Source organism: Acinonyx jubatus, chromosome B3 (assembly GCF_027475565.1).
Source record: "Acinonyx jubatus isolate Ajub_Pintada_27869175 chromosome B3, VMU_Ajub_asm_v1.0, whole genome shotgun sequence".
NCBI classification, from domain to species: domain Eukaryota; kingdom Metazoa; phylum Chordata; class Mammalia; order Carnivora; family Felidae; genus Acinonyx; species Acinonyx jubatus.
In genome coordinates, this window is record NC_069386.1 from 450,675 (window position 1) to 468,953 (window position 18,279).

The following is an 18,279-nucleotide window of genomic DNA, read 5'->3' on the forward strand; positions in this document are numbered from 1 at the left end:
CAGTCGGTGTAGGAACCCTCTTGATTTCGGCTCAGGCCATGATCCCAGGATTGTGGGATGGAGCCCAGTGACCATCTGCACTGAGCCTGGAGTCAGCTTGGGATTCTCTCTCCCTCTGTCCCCCTCTCCTGCTCGCGCACACGCTCTCTCTCTAAAACAAATAAAGATTTTAAAAGTTCCTGCCCTTTGTCACACTTCACTGGATACGGTAAGTCCCGTAAATCCTCCTCGGTCTCGTGTGCAGCCAAAGATGCAAAGAAAGGCTAGTGAATCCTGTCCCGCTAAGGAACCCAGAGGGCCCGAGATGCACACACCCCTCCCCCCCCGCGCATCGGCCAGAGGTCCGCTCACCTGCAAAGAAAGGCCAACTCACTGACCCATCCTTTGCAGCGGAGGGCCGGCCCGCAGAGCCAGGAGTCCTGGCCCCGCCCAGCCGGGGGTCCTGGCCCCGCCCAGCTGGAGGTCCCGGCTGCGCCCTGCCCCAATCCTGGCCCCGCCCAGCCGGAAGTGAGGCGGGGAGAGGCCGGGCAGCACCTCCCGCGGAGGGAAGGGGCCGCCCCCTGACGGGGTGGGCGCACCGCACCGCGGGGCGGGGTCGCCCGGCCTCTCCCCGCCCGGCTCCGGTCGCTCTCCCGCCTCCGGGTGGCCGCCGGCTCGGGCTCGGCGCCCGGACGACGGCGCGGCGACCGCCATGGGCAACAAGCAGACCATCTTCACGGAGGAGCAGCTGGACAACTACCAGGTGAGCCGGCGCCCGCCCTCCCCTGCTTTTGGCCGGGAGCCGAGGCCCCCAAAGCCAGTTACTGGGTTCGGACTCTGCCCCTGCCTTCAGGTAGGAGCGTGACCTTGGGATGTGACTTGCAGCCTCAGTTTCCCCACCCTTGCGTTGAGAGCGCTTTCCTCGCGGTAGCCGTTCCTTTTCATCCCCGTTTAGCCTCCTTACTCTTGGCCCCTCGCTGGCCTCGAACCCCTCCCCAGACACCTGTCCCAGCGCCCACCTTGGCACGGAGTTGGAGGGTCATGAACCGTGGGCTGCAGGGAGGGTCCCCGATCCCAGGAATCAGCCCAGGAGAACGAGTCTCTGCAGAGCAGAAATGACCTGGGGGCCTGTCTGGGTGGGGAGTGAGGTGTATCGGCCCCCGAGGCAGATTTAAGTTGGGGGTGTCCTGTTTACCCGTTTGGGGTCTCTACCTCTGGCCCCAGCATGGAAATAATTGGAGCAAGAAGGCAGGCCATGTGCCCGTTCGCACGCCCCCCTGCAAGGTCCCTCAGCCCCCAGCAGCCACCTGCTAAGACCCTCCTAGCACCTGCTGCCTCCAGAGACAGGAAACTGCCCAGATCCGAGGCCCCGAAGCCCTTCTGCCATGGGGAGGCTTGTGTGGTTGCAGGATGAAGCCCAGCCCCCTGACTTGCTGGGGCCCTGGCCAGCCTCCGGGGCTCCTTCCCTGCCCTGTGTGCGGCAGCCACCCCTGGGCTGTCGCTGGCCTTCCTCCCTCCCTTTGCCCGTGCTCTGGGACGCCCCTTCAGATTTCCCTCATCCTTCAAGGCCCAACTGGGACGCCTCTGCCCGACTCCCCTGGGCAGAGGGGGCCTGCTTGGAGTGTGCTGTGGGAGAGAGGCACATCGGCAGTGTCTCCTGTGGCTGCCTGTTGCCTTCGTGAACATTTCTTTTCGTAATGGGCCTGAAGTGTGAGTCCTCTGAGGCCCCTTCTCCTCGGAAACGCTGGCCGTCAATAATGGTTATCAGCTCCATGTGAGGCCCTGAGAAGGACCAGGAAGCCACATTCATGGAGCACTGCTGTGTGCCAGGCATTGGAACAGATACCCTCTAGGATCCTCACGATGGGGCGAATTATCAGCCCCATTTCACGGAAGAGTAGACAAAGGCCGAGGAGCCACTCAGTGCCTGGCACAGTCCAGGCTCAAACTGGAATTTGAATCCTTTAATCCAAGGCTCACTGCTTTTGTTTGGGGGCAGGGCCTGTGTGTGCTCTTTGTCCCGGAGAGGTCAACCTTGGCCTCATGAGAGTACGATGTGCTCCAGGGAAGGAGGGTACTAGTGGTCCGTGGAAGACCCGGAGGGAAGGGGAACTTTTGCTCAGCAAGATTCAGAGAGAATGCAGTGCTTGAGCAGGGCCTTTGAAAGGTAGGCCCCCGCAGGCCCAGAAGGAGGCGTCTGGGTGGAGGGGAGCACGTGGGTGAAGGCTGGGGGGTGGCACAGGCAAGCAGGCGGACCCTGCCCAGAAGTGAAGCATAGCCCCATGGGGGGTGGGGAGCCTGAGTTTCCGCTCACACCAGCCTAGCGTTGGGTTACACTTGGGAGCCAGTCCCAGTGCTGGGTTGTGCTCCTCCACCAGAGCCAGGCAGGGTGGGAGGAACGAGAGCTGACGAAACCTGAGAGCCCCAGTCTCCCGCCCTCTGCGCTCCATCCAGCCCCACGCCTGCCAGGCTCCCAGTTACAGCCCCCTTTCCCCAGTCCTCAGGTGCCAGTGATTCCCAAGTTCAGGTTTCTTTCCAGACTTCTCTGCCCTCCAGATCAATCTCCCAGACCCCTCAAACTGCAGAGCAGGGCTCCCAGCCTCCCCCAGAACCCACCACTGCTCCTCTGGCCATTCAAGTCTCACAGGCAGCCCACATTTTCAGTTAAGAGCAAGCCCTGTAACTCACCTGGGGACCCCCTCCTCTGTCTCCACCCAAGGATCCAAGGCAAGACAAGACACTTAGAATCTGAGTACGAAACCTTATTCTCTGCCAACACTGCCAGAATCCTGAGAAGCCTTTACGGTACTTGCCACGCTCACCCCCCAGGAGCTGCCTCCCTGGGATGAGGTCCAGGCAAGGTCAACAGAAGAAAAAGCAAAACGTTAGTGGGTTAGCAGGTTCGTGGCAGTTTGGTGGTAATGTTGAAAACCTACAAACAGCTGCTGCCACGTGTTCAGGACGAGGAGAAAGTTCCGTTAAGCAGGGCCAATGCCTGTTGTGAGACATCCTGCAGCCAGTGAAGCGTGTGGAGGGCTTACGTGGGAAGACCTGTTCCTCGTCCCGGAGCCCTGTGTCGAGCACCCATGGCGCTGGATGTGGAGTACGCGGCCGGGGCAGGACATGAAGCGGTCAGTGGACGTGGTCACGGCTGGACTCTACAGTCTGTGGACTGCGGTCCAGAAGCAAAAGCCCCAGGTTGCAGTCAGCCCTCTGGGCTGCGTGTGCAACTTAGAGCAAGCTATTCAACTTCACCGAACCTCGGTTTTCCCATCTGTAGAGTGGGGAGATAATGCCTGCCTGCCTTTCCCCCCTCCCCCCACCATAGGCTAGGGACGAGGGTTGAACAAAATTGGATAACCAGAGCCCCCACGGACCAGGCCTGCGGTGATCACGGACCGGGTGGGGTGTGGTTCTCAGCCTGGGCTGCACGTTGCAGTCATGGAATGTCTCTGCAAACTCTGATGCCGGGCTCCACCCCAGGTGATTCTGCTCCAGAGCTGAGGCCCTCGTTTTAGCAACAGCATCACTGCGGGTGGAGGATCTTGGAAAGATTCGGATTCCTGGGCCCCACCCCCAGAATTTCTGGTGCAGCAGGTCTGGAGTGGAGCCTGAGAACCTACATTTGCACTAAGTCCCCAGGTGATACTGGTGCGGCCAGTCCTGGAACCACACCTTGAGGACGGTTGACAGGTGTAAGTGGTTGTGATAAGGGACCAGGGTCCTTTTGCTCGTAGGGCCTTTGGGTCAGGACCCAGATATTTCCTTTTCAACCCAGGGCATGGGAGAAAGGAGAGCAGAGGGGAAGAGGGGAGGCCAGGGCCTCTCCCTGTCCCTGGTTATGCCGACATCCCCACCAGGCAGGTTGGGAGGGGCCGAGGAGGGTCTGTGCCTGAAGACTCAGCTAGGCTGCCTTTGGGGCCTGCTCCAGGGTCTTCAGGAAATCCGTCCCCGCGTCCCCGCCTGAGTCGGAGACAGGGACTCCGAGCTTGGTGAGGGTGGGGGCAGAGGAGCTATTGCCTAGGGCAAAGCCTAGCCCGCTAGGACAAGTCCCTGGGGTCCGAGAAGGGCAGGGCGGCCTGCGGGCCTTTGGCCTAACTCCTGGGCGGCAGACTGGGTTGCAGGGGACCCGGAAGTTCCCACCGGCTCCCCCTTTCCAGCCCTCCCGCGGGCGCCTCCTCTCTGGGCTTCCTGAGTGTGCGGCACAGCTGCTCCGGTGCCCAGGGACTCCGGGTTTCACGCGGGGCAGGCCTGGCTGGCTGCAAGCCTGGGCCGCGGCTGTGAGCCCCTGGTCAGCACATCCCCAGGGGCAACGGCGGCGAGGGCAGGGGGGCCAGGGCCAGGATAAGCACAAAAGCCCTTCATCCCTGGGGTGTTTTTGCCTCCATACGTCGCACCGTGGCCAGGCACCACAGCCACCGCCACCAGGCAGGCCGGCCCGTGGACAGAGGCAGGTCACACAGACAAGGCAGGACACCGGAGACCAGTTTATAACTGGGCGACCTTAGGACCCGAGCGCTGCCCCCACCCTGAGGGTCCTAGCCGCTGCCCCCTGCCTCCTCCTCCCCTCGCTTCCGCTCACCTGGCCTCCACCGCCTCCCCGTGTGACCCCCTCTATTCCTGTGGCTTCAGATGCCACGTAGATGCCGGTGTTTCCCCAGCCTGTGTGCCCGGGACCTTCCATCTCTGTGCCTGGGACACACGGCACACGATGCGGGGCACCAATCTCGCGCTGCAGTGTGGATGGCGCCCCCTGCAGCTGAGACCCTGCCGGCCTTACCTCCTCACTGGTCTCCCAGCCCCTTTCCCCGCGGTCCCACAGAGCAGACCACAAGTCAGTGCCATCCACCTCCGGCTCGTCCCCCCGCCTGTGCGTGCACACCCCCAAGGCTGCCCCACAGACCCCCACACCATGCCGCAGTTCCCTGGGCCAGGCCACAGCTTCAGGAGGTGGCTTCCGGGCCACCAGGCTGCTCTCTGCCCAGGCCGAGGCGGTTCCCGAGAGGTCCCGAGGGAAAGCGGGGCGTGGGCCCTGCAGCGGACTGTGTGTGTGTTTTCCCTTCACAGGACTGCACCTTCTTCAATAAGAAGGACATCCTCAAGTAAGTGTGGCCTGCAGTTTGCCCGCTGGAGCTGGGCCGGGCACCTCGCGTGGGCTGGCTGCATGGGCTGGGACCGAGGGGGGCATCTGCCTGTCGGGAGCCAAGCGCAGGCCGCTGTGAACTGGAGAACTTTCCACCCCGCCCGGCGCCCAGACACTTCTGCCAGGAATCAAGTGTCTCCGTCTTGCGTGCCCGGCTCTTTGGGGGGCCGTTTCAGGCACGTTTTCATTTTATCCTCCCTGCGACCTTGTAACAGGAAAACCTTTTGTCCCTACTTGGTTGTGGGGCCTGAAGACCTGGCCTCTGACTCCAGGCCCCTTGCTGTTTATTTGACCGTGTCCGGAGATCTGTCAGACTCGGGGTCCCTGAAAATGCCCTCTGGCTCCAGCCCTGATGTCCCTCTGCCCTGGGAGGCCCAGAAGTCAAGGGCCTGGCCTGCATGCCCCCAGCATGCCTGAGCTGCCTGCCAGGGGCTCTTCCCTTTCTGGGACAACTCCTTTCTTTGGGATGGAGGAGGCGGGCTCTGAGGGAAGAGATGAAGGGGGTTGGCAGCCTTGGAGCCCCAGGCCCAGGCAGTGAGCACGACCCACAGGATGCCAGGCCCGGCCCCTCACGGGCCCTGTGCCTGAGCTACCAGGTGGCGTTAAAAGCTAGCGAGGTCACAGGACCGCTTTCACCGGAGGCCGATGGGCGGGCTGGGGCTAGAGCCTGTAGCAGCTTCCCAGGCGAGCTGTGCTTTGTCACTGTCCTGACCACTCCGCTCACACGGGCAGCTCCCTCCGCCTTTCCCCTCTGCCCCGGACACTCTTCAGCCTGCCCCCGGGTAGACAGGGGTCCCCACTTCTCCACCTTGGAGAGGTGGGGTGACGGGCAGAGCCCCGGCTGTGGCATCAGCAGACCTGGGCCCTACTCCCGCGTCCTAGCTCTGTGGCCCCGGGCAAGCTTCGAGCCTCGCTTCTTCTGTAAAGTGGGGGCGGGGACACTTACCTCATGGCAGGGCCGAGAGGCGGGAGCACCAGGGCGCGGCGTTTGCACAGTGGGATTTGGTCTGTGACTTGAATGAGGTGTGGGGTGGGGTCCCCGTCTGGACGGGGTGGCCCTCAGAGCCATAACGACAGCCGTTGCCGGTGGCGTCCTGGGCACGGACCCTCACTGAAGCCTCACCATGCTCATCCTCTGTGCAGGGCCCCCGCCTCTGGAGAGGCCACACCCCGGCTGCTCGTCCTCCGAGGCCCGTGCCCATTCCTGCTCTGGCAGCGAAAGCTTGTCTCCGCCGCCCGGCGGCCCCTTCTTCACCTCTGGTACCCACCTCGTTCCCGTGCCCCCTTCCAGACCCACCTCCGTGGTCGTCCATGCCACCCCAGCTCATGTGTCCTGCTCGTGTCCCCTGTGTCACTGCTCGTATAGTGTCCTGGATGCTCCAGGGGCTCCTGGCTCATGTGCTTGGCTCCCCCTGAAGTCGCAGTCAGCCGGGCCCCAGCCTCCCCGCCCCGTAATTGGGCACAGCACCTGGTAGCCCCCAGTGAGCGCTTGAAGACCACGTGGGTGAAGAAGGCCATGAGAGAACATTCCAGGCTAGGAGCAGCAGGGCCAAGGACACAGGCCTGCTTCACCCCATGCCTACCTCCAGTGGTCTCACTGAGAGCAGCAAGGTTGCCCATGGTACGGGCACGTGGCACGAAGGCCAGGCATTAGACTAAACGTGGTAGGTCTTTGGGGTGTCCCTTGTCCCCTGGCAAGTGACGAGCCCCAGGCAGATGGGGGGATGCCCCGCAGTCCTGGCCTGCCCAACTCTGAACCCTTCAGCACCCCAGCCTCTGTAGCTCTACCCAGAGCCCAGGCCGGGCCTGGGGTCCAGACACGGGTAGGATCCCTTCTGGCAGCTGGATGCCCCTTCCTGCTTGTCCCGTCCCTGGTTCATTCAGGCTCTGCCACTGTGTTAACACTCACTGGGGACCCAAGGGACCAGACCCGGTGCTTTTTCTGCAAAGTGGTCATGTCAGGAGGAGGGGGCGGGGGATGGAGCGCCTGCTGTGGGTCATTCCCTGTCTCTGCACTGTCCCCCTGCCCCCAGCAGGCCCCTGTGTTCAGCACAACACCGGGCCGCTTGGGGTTTTATGGCCCACCCGTGCACCCTCGGCACGGGTGGTGAGAGCAGGCAGCACGTGGGATTGTGGCCCCTGGAGGAACCACGATAGCTCCGTTCCATTTTGGCCCCTTCTCTTTTCTCCAACCTTCTCTCTGGGCCCCAGCGAGGGCCAGTGAAACCTACCAGGGACTGACCACCCCTGCCGGGTGAGCCCTCTCCGCCGTTCACACCTCAGGTCCAGGCAGGGCAACCAAGGCCCGGAGCCCAGCTCGGCAGCGTGCAGCAGGCCGTTGGCAGAGCCAGGCCCCGGCCCGCCTGGTGAGCTGCCCCCAGCCCTGGCCCGGTGGGTGGTGCGGAGGAGGAAACCCGAGCACAGGTTCTTGCAGCGGCCCTGGGTCACAGATAACCATCGGCGGTCCCCCCCCCCCCCCCCCCCCCCCCCGCCACCACCAGGTGGATACAGTTGCTCGCGTGCACCTTTTCCACCCTCATGCGGAGCCCTCTTCCTAGCAGGTCCCAGGTGGCACTCTGACTGCCCTCTGCCCCCCGTGGGCCTGTGCTCCTCGGTGAGGGGACCCGAGTCCTTTCCCCCCGGTGCAGAGAGGCCCTCCAGCTAGCACCGCAGAGTGTTTCCCTGTGTCAGTGTTTCGTACCTTGGTTTCTCAATGTGCTGAAAACTCTGTGGGCTCTGTTTTAATTAAGCTTTTTATTTCATATGTGATACGTGATGACCATAGAGAAATTCGAAAACAGAGGCGCCTGGGGGGCTCAGTCGGGTGAGCATCTGACTCTTGGTTTTGTCTCAGGTCATGATCTCACGGTTCATGAGTTCGAGCCCCGTGTCGGGCTCTGTGCTGACAGTGCGGATCCTGCTTGGGATTCTCTCTCTCCATCTCTCTGCCCCTCCCTGCTCACTCTCTCTCTCTCTCTCTCTCTCTCTCAAAGTAAGTAAATAAACATTAAAAGAAAATCAGAAATAAAGCCAGTCGAGAGAAGACGAAAATTACCTGTAACCCCATCACTTGGCGGTGATGAGCGTTGATGTTTTGCTGTGTATCGTGTCAGTGTTTTTCCTCTGTGTGTGTTTATCAAAAATGTGTCTCATGTTGTTTTATAATGTGCTTAAAATTGCTTTTCCTTAAGCAAACTCTAAAAATAGGTTTAAAAACATGATCTTGCCACATCCTTAATTCATTTGGCTGGACGTGTAGGTTTTCAGCCATTGTAATTAGTCTTGTGACAGCATGGCTGTGCCCCACACCCCTGCGGTAAATTTCTTTTTTCTTCTTTTTGTTTTAAACTTTTTTTTAACGTTTATTTATTTTTGAGAGAAAGAGAGACAGAGTATGAGCGGGGGAAGGACAGAGAGAGAGGGAGACACAGAATCGGAAACAGGCTCCAGGCTCTGAGCTGTCAGCACAGAGGCCGACGGGGGGGCCTCGAACCTACGAACCGTGAGACCATGACCTAAGCAGAAGTCGGCCGCTTAACTGACTGAGCCACCTGGGCACCCCTGGGATAAGTTCCTAACAGATTTCTGAATTGAAAGGTATAGACCTTTCTTTTTCTCTCTCTCTCTCTCTCTCTCTCTCTCTCTCTCTCTCTCTCTTTCTGGGTATAGATATTCTTAAGGCTTTTGATTTTTACTGCTAAATTGCCCCCCACCCCTGAGAGCGCTTTTGAACCATTTGCTCTGCCAGCTGCCCTGCGTGAGGTCCCATCTCCCTCCTTCCTCAGTCACGCTGGCCGTTGCATCTTTGTCTTCCGTTTCCCCCCCCCCCGCCCCCCGTCATTTACTGACTGCCCCGGGGTTCTAGCCCACAGTCGGGCCCACCCGCACAGTGGTGGCTTTAGGGGGACTCTGCAGGAACCGCCGCTCATTGGCCCGGGGCCAGTCCAGACTTTTCCTGTCCTGTTTTCATTTGTAAGTTTTGGCAGCCAAAGTTTGGATTACTGTTTCAATTTAATTTAATTATATGTACGTGAGTGCTGAGCCCAAATGCGGACCACCAACCAGACTGCGACTTCCAGAAGAATCCGCTTCTCCCAGTGATTTCAAATGCTCTTTGTCGTGGACTGTCCTCACACCCGTGCTGCGCTGTGTCTGTGCCGCTCGGGTCCGCGAGGTGACCGGCTGTCCCCTCAGACTCTGTTCTCACAGCTGAGGGGCAGACGCTCCCCCCCCCCCGGGTGCCCTCTTTCAGGCCCTCCCCCCCTCCCACCTGGTGCTTTCACACAGACTTTTGAATCTGGTCGGCAAGTTCTTTGTTTCGTTTTCTAATTTAATTATTTTTTTAAATTTACATCCAAGTTAGTATATAGCGAAGCAATGATTTCAGGAGTAGATTCCTTAATGCCCCTTCCCCATTTAGCCCATCCCCCCTCCCACAGTCCTTCTAGTAACCCTCAGTTTGTTTCCCATATTTATGAACCTCTTCTGTTTTGTCCCCCTCCCTGTTTTTGTATTATTTTTGCTTCCCTTCCCTTCTGTTCATCTGTCTTGTCTCTTAAAGTCCTCATATGAGTGAAGTCATATGATGTTTGTCTTTCGCTGACTGACTAGCATAATCCCCCCAGTTCCATCCACGTAGTTGCAAAAGGCAAGATTTCATTCTTTTTGATTGTGGTCGGCAAGTTCTCAAACAAACCGCTGCAGGTTTCAGTTAGGATCGTCTTCATTTGGCAGAAATGTGGAGACAGGAAATAGAGGCACTTACCTTGCCACCCAGATACTTTACATCTTTTTACACACTTGGTTTTCATACTTAGTTGTTGTTGGGGGGGATGATTTTTTTTTCCTATTGTGATTTAGTTCTTTTATATCTTATTTTCGAATAGGCTGATGCTGGTACATAGAAAACTATTTTGAGGGCACCTGGGTGGCTCAGTCAGTTAAGCATCTGACTTCGGCTCCGGTCATGACCTCATGGTTCGTGGGTTCGAGCCCCTTGTTGGGTTCTGTGCTGACAACTCAGAGCCTGGAGCCTGCTTCGGATTCTGTGTCTCCCTCTCTGTCTCTGTCTCTGTCTCAAAAATAAATAAAACATTAAAAAAAAGAAAACTATTTTGTGCAGAAGGGCTACTGAGCCCTTTCTCATTCAAATAGTTTTTTAACTGATTATTTTTGGTTTTCTGGCAAATAATAATTCTCCTCCTTTCCAATATTTAAATATACCGTCTCTTCCTGTACTGACCACCGTGGCCAGCGGTCACGGGGTGATGCCGTGTAGCGGTGGTGATAGGCGGCCTCCGGCTTTTCTGGGGATGGCTCTGGTGTGGTGTGGGGTGTTGATTTGGGGTAGAGCATCCCTTTGTTTCTGTTTTACTGAGGATTTTAAGCTTTATTATTGATAAAATTACTACTTAAAAATATTTATATTTTAGTGACTACTTTAAAAATTCAAGCAGTTTGGGAGCAGGTGAAGTGACAAGTGAAAGCTGGCCCCTTCTTCTCGCTCCTATCTGCCCCCCAACTCGCAGGGGCCAACAGTGTAAATGTGTGGTGCACATTTTGGCCTTTTTTCCTGTGTCCATACACCCGTCAGGTCATAACTGTAGCTACCAACTTGACAAAACAATTTTTTTTGCCGATTAATATGATTCGTAGTCACAGATTTTCGAAGGGTTAGTCCAACGGCGTATTCCTGGCTTAAATCCTACACGGTCTGAATGTGTCACTCTCTCAATACCGTGGGACTTGATTTACCAATATTTCATAAGAGTTTTGCATCTGTGTGCGCGTCGTTGGTCCCTTTTGGATGCCACCCGTCGGGTTCTGCGAGCAAGGTTCTTACTCGGTTTCTAAAATGAACGGGGAGGCGCCTCCCCGACTGCTCCGTGCTCCGGGGACTTGAAGCAGCACAGGTGTGACTTGTGCCCCGGGGTCTTAGGACAGGGCCAGCATGCCCTGTACTGGGACGGGGTGACTGTTCGGTTTCCCCACAGTGATTCAGCCTTCCAAATTCTGAGTTTGGCTTAGAAAAAATAAGTAAATAAAATAGCAGGGTCACCTTAGTCCTGGCGTCAGGGCAGGAGTCGGCCCTCCCGCCCCAGGGGACACCGCAATCTGCCAGCGCTCGGCCCTCTCCCCACCTTCCTGGTGGGGTGCCCCTGGCGGGCAGGCAGCTGAGGGCCAGGTGGCCTTGCTAATGCCATCCTCCCTGACCCCGCAAGTGTGAGGACAGCAGGACAGCCCCCATTCGCTGATGGGGAGGTCCGTGGGGGTCCGACCTCAGTCTGCCATGTGGCTCGTGCCGCGGCCACCCTGCATGCCTTTGGAGGCGGAGGGCAATGCCCACGGCACCCAGCATCACACCCCACATGTCAAAGGTCAAGGGCAGGGTGAAATGTAACAGAAGTTTAGCATGTCTGTCAAGAACGCGAAGCCAGCTGTGTAAATTGTGATATGCAAGTGTGCTGGTTCTGTGTTTGGGGACAGTAAACAAGGACAGGTTTTTCCTCAACTCGGAGAGCGAGAGCGAAGATAGCCCTTGAATGCCCCTGGCGGAGAGTCCTGGCCCCATGCTGTCACTCGGGTATCTGCTGAGGAGGGTCGGGCTTTGGGATTTCCCTCCAGCCCTGTGTTTCCCAGTGGTGGCGCTTCTGTGCGATTCCGGGACGGTCGTGGGGACTTGTGGCTGGGGCAGTGGCCTCATGGCGTTTTGCTCTGCGTTCACCCCGCCGGTGTGGAGCCAGGGCGGCCTGATAGAGACACCAGCATCCACCTCCCAAGGTGGTTGAGGGATTAAACGGAGTCATCCACACGGGGGAATCGACCCAGAGCCTGGCACAGAGTGAGGACTCGCTAAACGGGGCTGGTGTTACGTGTGCACCGGGCGGGTAGTAAAGTGCTTGGCCAGAGAGGGCTGCGGGCCTGTTGCAGGGGCCTGGGGTGTGTCTGTGGGCCAGCCACTTAGAACACTGGCTTTAGGGGAGTGGGCCAGGCAGGGCGGGGGCTCTGGGGGTGCTTTGGTCCAATTCCCAAGAGTCCTAGGCCCCCCGTTGGGTGGGTCACCCGCCTCAGCCCCTGGTCGGTGCCCCCTGAACTCGTCCCCCCATCTGGCAGCACGTCTTGGACACGATTTCATCTGACCTGAGCTGCATTTGTGTGGGGCGGGACTTGGGGGCTATTCTCCCGGATGTTAGGGGCCGAAGAGGACTGAATAATGGAGGATGGGCCTCCCCGTGAGCTAGCGGCAAGGAGGTCCCACACCCTGGAGGGTCCTCGGGTCGTTCAGGCCAGCTTGTGTCCTGGGGCCACCTGAGCACTGACCGGGCTGCCGGCAGGGCGGGAGGTGGGAGTGACTGGGGCCCTGGCAGGGCCTGCCTGTGGGCGTGAGGGCTGCCGGTGGCTATTCCAGAGACCCAACCCTTGGAGCCTGCTTGGGACCCAGCAGCAAACGGCCGGGGCTCGACAGCTTAAGGACTGGGGAGGAGGGGTAAATGCCCTGGATCTCCAGGCCTTCGTTCCAGCCACGTCCCTCGTACTTCCAGTTGTGTGGCCCTGGACAGACGGCTCTTAACCTCTTGAGGCCTCGGTTTGCCACGCTGAGAGCTGGGGGGCGCAGCTCACCTGTGTGCACAGCCGGGGGCAGAATTAATGGGGCAACACCGCTGGCATACAGAAGGCCTTTATGGGGCCCAGAGGGGGAACACGGAGACCTGGGGGTGGGGGACACGACCCTGTTATCAGCATGGGGGCCTGCTGCCCCCCCCCCCAGGCCCCACTTCCTGCGCTCAGAGCAAGGCAAGGGGGCCTGTGCGGAGCGGGGGGCTGGGTGCAGGTGGGGCAGCATCGGCTGAGGGGGACTCAGGGGATGCACACACCCCCCCCCGCCCAGCTCTTTCCCTCTGCCTCCCTCGCAGGTTGCACGCACGGTTCTACGAGCTGGCCCCCAACCTCGTCCCCATGGACTATAGGAAGAGCCCCATCGTCCACGTGCCCATGAGCCTCATCATCCAGATGCCAGAGCTCCGGGTACGACAGAGGCCGCTGCTGCTGGGCAGGTGGGCTGGGGGGCAGGCAGCGGAGGCACCCAGACCTGGTGGAAGCCGGCTCTGCCCTTGGTGGCTGTGTGGTCCTGAGAGGATCACTGGACCTCTCTGTGCCTGTTTCCTCCCCTGTACTCTCTGAATAAATGAGCCACACGTGTGGGGACTGCATACGGGTGGTCAGTGCTGCCCTATAGTCTGTGTCACCTGCTTGCCCCTTTGTGACACGGCTGGTCATCTGTGCATGGCCGACCTTATGTCTGCTTTTCTAGATTCCTCTGTCTCCCTGTCTGGCATTAGCCTCTCTAGCACGGCTATCCACACCATCACTTCTCAGACTTGAACGTGCACAGGGCTGCCTGCAGATCTTGTCAGGGCCAGCAGGTCTGGGCCAGGAGGTAAGGGTCAGCGGGTCAAGGTCGGAAGGTCTGGGCCAGCAGGTCTGGGTGAGCAGGTCAGGGCCAACAGGTCAAGGCCAGCAGGTCAGGGTCAGCAGGTCTGAGCCAGCAAGTCAAGGTCAGCAGGTCTGGGCCAGGAGGTCAGTGTCAGGGCCATCAGGTCAGAGCCAGCAGGTGTGGGTCAGCAGGTCAGGGTCAGGAGGTCAGGGTCAGGAGGTCAGGGTCAGGGTCAGCAGGTCAGAGCCACCAGGTATGGGTCAGCAGGTCAAGGTCAGCATGTCTGGGGCAGCGGGTCAAGGTCAGGAGGTCAGGGTCAGGGCCAGCAGGTCAGAGCCAGCATGTGTGGGTCAGCAGGTCTGAGCCAGTAGGTGTGGGTCAGCAGGTCAGGGCCAGCAGGTCAAGGTCAGCCGGTCTGGGCCAGCAGGTGGGCACTAAGATTCTGTTTTGCAGCATGTTCCCAGGTGAGGTTGTACCTGCTGGACGCCACACCACATGGGTGTTTGACACGAAGGTTTCATTTCACAAGCTCCTTGCCTGTAGTACGTCGAGGGCAGTCCCACAGTAGGGAAGGTTGGCTTTCGGGGCACAACTCCACACAGCTGTGCAACTCTGCCAGCAGCCCCTGCCAGCCCTTGGGTGTGTGTTCCCGGGGTCAGGGCACCACGTGGCATCCACTCCGGCGCCTCTGTCCCAAGGGGTAGTGAGGCACCGGCCTGGCCACGGCTCAGAGGGTACCTGGAGGGGTGGGCAGTCTGGCAGCAGCCCCTCGGCTGTTCCAGAGCCTCCTGGGCTCAGCACAGAGTGGGGGCTAGGGTGGGGGCTCCAGGAAACATGAGCCCCCAGAGACCTGGGATCAGAGGGAGGAGTCGGGTGTGGCTCCCCGGAGGAGGGGCCCCCCTGGAGCTGATCGAGGCCTGGGGTCTGGCTGCTTGTCCAGGCTCATTTCTCCGAGCCTTTGGGGCCCCACTTCTGCCCGGCAGGACCCTGGCCTGACCTCGCATAGCCGAGGGCTGCCTGCGCCCTGGGCCTCCTCTTCTCCTCCCCATGGTGGCAGGCACCCCTGTGCACCCCTTGGGGCAGTGGGGCGCACACCTTGGCCCTGCTCCGTGCAGGTCTGAGCGATGGGTGGGACACGAAGTGCGGTGCCTGGACTGGCATCCACACCTTCCGTGCTTTGTCTGCCCTCACAAACCAGTCGCGCAGGTGTGGCGGTTCCCACTTTGCGGGTGGGACGGGGTGGAGGGTTGCTCGGGGTCAGGTCACTCGTCCAGGGTCACCCTGCACCCACACAACCACTGTGGCTGTTTCCTCCAGGAGAACCCCTTCAAGGAAAGGATCGTAGAGGCTTTTTCAGAGGATGGCGAGGGCAACCTCACCTTCAACGACTTTGTGGACATGTTCTCCGTGCTCTGTGAGTCGGCTCCCCGTGAGCTCAAGGCAAACTATGCCTTCAAGATCTACGGTAGGGCCCTCGGGCTGCGTGCTGGTGGTGGGGGTGCTCCCCTCAGGGGCTGCGTGCTGGTGGTGGGGGTGCTCCCCTCGGGCTGCGTGCTGGTGGTGGGGGTGCTCCCCTCAGGGGCTGCGTGCTGGTGGTTGGGTGCTCCCCTCGGGCTGTGCGCTGCTGGTGGTGGGGTGCTCAGGGACCCCGGGAGAGTGCCTGACCTGTGGGGAAAGATAGTGTGTGAGGACACCAGGGGTCCTGGGGGGGAGGGAGGTCCTGGCTCCCTGGGGGCGGGGGGGTGTCCCTGGATAGGACAAGTGGGGGTGGGCGTGCCCAGTGGAGGGAATGACAAGGATGTGCCAGGCTTGAGGAGGTGAGACGCACCCAGGTGGTGTGAGCCCAGGGAGGTCACAGGACAGGCTGTGAGGAGCCAGCCAAGGAGTTTGAATCTGGTGCCCAGGACTACGGGTCCACTGCAGGGTTCCAGGTAGGTCAGGACACTTCTGGGCTCTGGAGAGGTCACTGAGCGTCCTAGAGGTGTGAACTGGAGACCAGGGGACCAGGGGCGGGGGAGGGCGCCTCTGCCAGGCAGAGAGGTTCCCAGGCGCCCCCACCCACCCCCTGGAGGTGGAGGTGGACGGCCTGACTTCTCACCCCAGCCCAGCCTATGACAGTGGTCACACGGCCACCAGAGGGCGCTGGTCCCCCAGAGGAGAGAACCTCATGAGCTGGGCCTGCCCAGGGCCAGTGGTCCTCATGGGAACACTGAGGCCCAGGGCGGGGCTGGGACCCATCGTGGACCAGAGGAGCCGTGGGCAGACCTCCTGTCTCAGCACCTTTGATCAGCTGGTGGCTCCTGGGCCTCTCAGGCTTTTTCACTTTGTTGTAGTCAGCTTGCCCATTTCAGAGGCCTGGTCTGGGTCCACGCATGCACCCCTGCGTGCGCACATCAGAAAGACAGCAGCTGGTCTACCCTCCAGTCCCAGGGCCCCGACATCGCTCCTGGGGAAGGCTGTTGTCTGCCAGCCGGGGGGTGGGGGTGCAGCCGGGCAGGAGGGGCAGGCCCCTTGCTGCCCTGCTTCTGGACAGAGGGGGTTTGGTGCTGGGGAGAATCAGGACCTGACTTCCAGCGAGGGTCACACACACACACACACCCCCCCCCCCGCCTCAGCCTGTGCACGTGAAACGGGCACAGGAATCCAGCCAACAGCCCGCACATCTGCACAGGGCTTGCTGGGCGCCCCTGTGGGGCAGAGATGAGTCCCACCCCTGCCTGTCCCAGAGGCGGTGCTGTGGGCACGTGGCAAGACGCCGGGGTCCAGTGCTGACCGGGGATGTCACTGCAGGACCCCAGTGCTTCATCCTTGCACAATGGGGACTCTGCTGGACCTGCCAATCAGCTTGTGTTTGGTGGGGGGTGAGGGGGGGCATGAGGCGGAACACGTGATGTCCCCCCAGCAGCCACACTCTTCATCACTGTCAGCGTCTGGGTGCGGCCCGTGCAGGGGGCTCAGCAGGAGGAGCCCGGAGGTCTAGAAAGCCCCCTGAAGGTGGTGTTTGAGCTGAAACTTGAAGGACCAACGGGAATTTGCAGGACAGACAAGTGGGGGACAGTCTGGGCGGAAGAAGGGCAGACATCTGGGAGCTAGGCTGGAGACTGGGGCCCATGTCGGGGTCACTGCCGTGATCACATGCCTCTCTGAGCTGTGCGGCTGTGCTGTGGGCAGCAGAATCAAACCATGTGCCCGGCTCTGTGCACAATGGCCAGCCTGGGCCTCCCTCCGAAGGGCTTCTGAGTCCTGATGCCCGTGGTGCCGGGCGGTGCAGGGGGGTGGGGGGGGGGCACCTGCGGGAGGCTGCAGGGTGCAGTTTAGGGAAGGGTGTGCTTACTGGCCAACAGGCTCGGCTGGCGGCCAGTTCCCCCTCCAAGCCACCCTCAGACCTGGATTCAGTCACTTGGCCTTTCTGGGCCTCAGTTTCCTCCGCTCCAGGGGGGGGCACAGGGCCTGCTGTGGAGTGCGGCCGGGAGGTCCTGGTGTCCCCACAAGCCTCAGATTCAGACTCTGAAGTGTCTCAGACCAGGTTTGTACCTGTGGCCATTGTGGGGACTCAACAGGGTCATAGATGTTGACTTGGAGGATGTGGTGTTCGTCTTGTGCCCCCGTGGCCCCCGTCGGCTGGGCACAGGGTCTGGGGGCCCTGGAGTGTGAACGGGCTGAGGGCCATGGGGTGCCGGGCGGGACCCCTGGCCTGAGCACCTCCACCCGCCCCCAGACTTCAACACAGACAACTTCATCTGCAAGGAGGACCTAACGCGGACGCTGGCCCGGCTCACCAAGTCTGAGCTGGACGAGGACGAGGTGGTGCTCGTGTGCGACAAGGTCATCGAGGAGGCCGACCTGGACGGGGACGGCAAGCTGGGCTTCGCCGACTTTGAGGACATGATCGCCAAGGCCCCCGACTTCCTCAGGTGTGGCCCTGCGGCCGTGGCTGGGGGCTGGGGTCCTGGGGACAGCTGGGTGTCCAGCTTTCTGCCTGTCCTTGGGGTTGCTCAGTTGTATCCTCTGCACCCTCCCTAAGGGACTGTCCAGCACGGGCCAGGGGCCTGTTGGCGTTCCACTGAGGGGCCCTCACCCAGACAGCCCTCCTCTCTTTCTAGCACCTTCCACATCCGGATCTGAGGACACTGCTGAGGGTGCGGGGCCCAGAAGCTGACCCTCTGGCTCTGCTGTCTATACGAGTGACCTCCAAGCTGCCCGGAAAAGACGCTGTGGCCTCTAGGGTCATACCAACATTTCCTTGGCCCTTTCAGCAAAAAAATCCTTAACCAGGGAAGGGGGGTGTGAGGGCAGGGCCCTTCCCAGACCCCAGACCCCACCACAGGCCCTCCTCCGTCCCCCCCAAGCTCCCCAGACCCTCATCTTCTCCCCGCCGGAAATGGCTGCACCGAGGGGGGAAGGCACAGGCCTCGCGGGGCAGGGGATACAGACGCGTCCCGGTGCTGGGCAGGCGTCCTGGTCGCCCAGGGCAAAGTGAAAAATGAAAGAGACCAAGGTTTTATGAGCTGCATGGTCTTTCTCCAGAACCCAGTGTGAAGCTGTGTGGACGCTGGGCAGAGGGCTCCATCCCTGTCCCCGGCTCTGGGCACCGAGACAGAATTCCCCGAGACAGAATCCTCACTGGTGCGTGCTGTCCACACACTGGTGAACTTCTGGGAGTAAAGCGCTTTTGCGTCCCTGTGCTCTGCCTGCCATCATTAGGACGTGCTCAGTGGCCCCT

The 18,279-nt window shown here is 60.3% G+C and overlaps 1 protein-coding gene across 5 annotated transcripts; it reads left to right on the forward strand.

Moving 5' to 3' along the window:
• The first annotated feature begins 514 nt into the window (after positions 1 to 514).
• Positions 515 to 18,241, forward strand: CIB2 (calcium and integrin binding family member 2). Of its 5 annotated transcripts, none has more exons than XM_027068312.2 (7): positions 515 to 742; positions 5,047 to 5,081; positions 6,266 to 6,382; positions 13,036 to 13,147; positions 14,874 to 14,970; positions 17,275 to 17,470; positions 17,660 to 18,241. In XM_027068312.2, exons 1-7 carry the CDS (start codon positions 692 to 694, stop codon positions 17,679 to 17,681), a joined length of 630 nt encoding a protein of 209 aa, XP_026924113.1. In that variant the 5' UTR covers positions 515 to 691; the 3' UTR covers positions 17,682 to 18,241. The 5 variants fall into 5 exon arrangements, with proteins under 5 accessions (XP_026924113.1, XP_026924110.1, XP_014942419.1 ...); XM_027068309.2 differs by having other exon boundaries at positions 519 to 742; positions 14,874 to 15,021; XM_015086933.3 differs by lacking the exon at positions 6,266 to 6,382 and having other exon boundaries at positions 523 to 742; positions 14,874 to 15,021.
• The last annotated feature ends 38 nt before the right edge of the window (positions 18,242 to 18,279 follow it).

Excerpts from the sequence above, each read along its gene's own strand:
- CIB2 (XM_027068309.2), top strand. The coding sequence starts at position 692 with ATGGGCAACAAGCAGACCATCTTCACGGAGGAGCAGCTGGACAACTAC. Across the intron at positions 743-5,046 it reads AGCAGCTGGACAACTACCAG|GACTGCACCTTCTTCAATAA; the intron begins GTGAGCCGGCGC and ends TTCCCTTCACAG. Across the intron at positions 17,471-17,659 it reads AAGGCCCCCGACTTCCTCAG|CACCTTCCACATCCGGATCT; the intron begins GTGTGGCCCTGC and ends CTCTCTTTCTAG.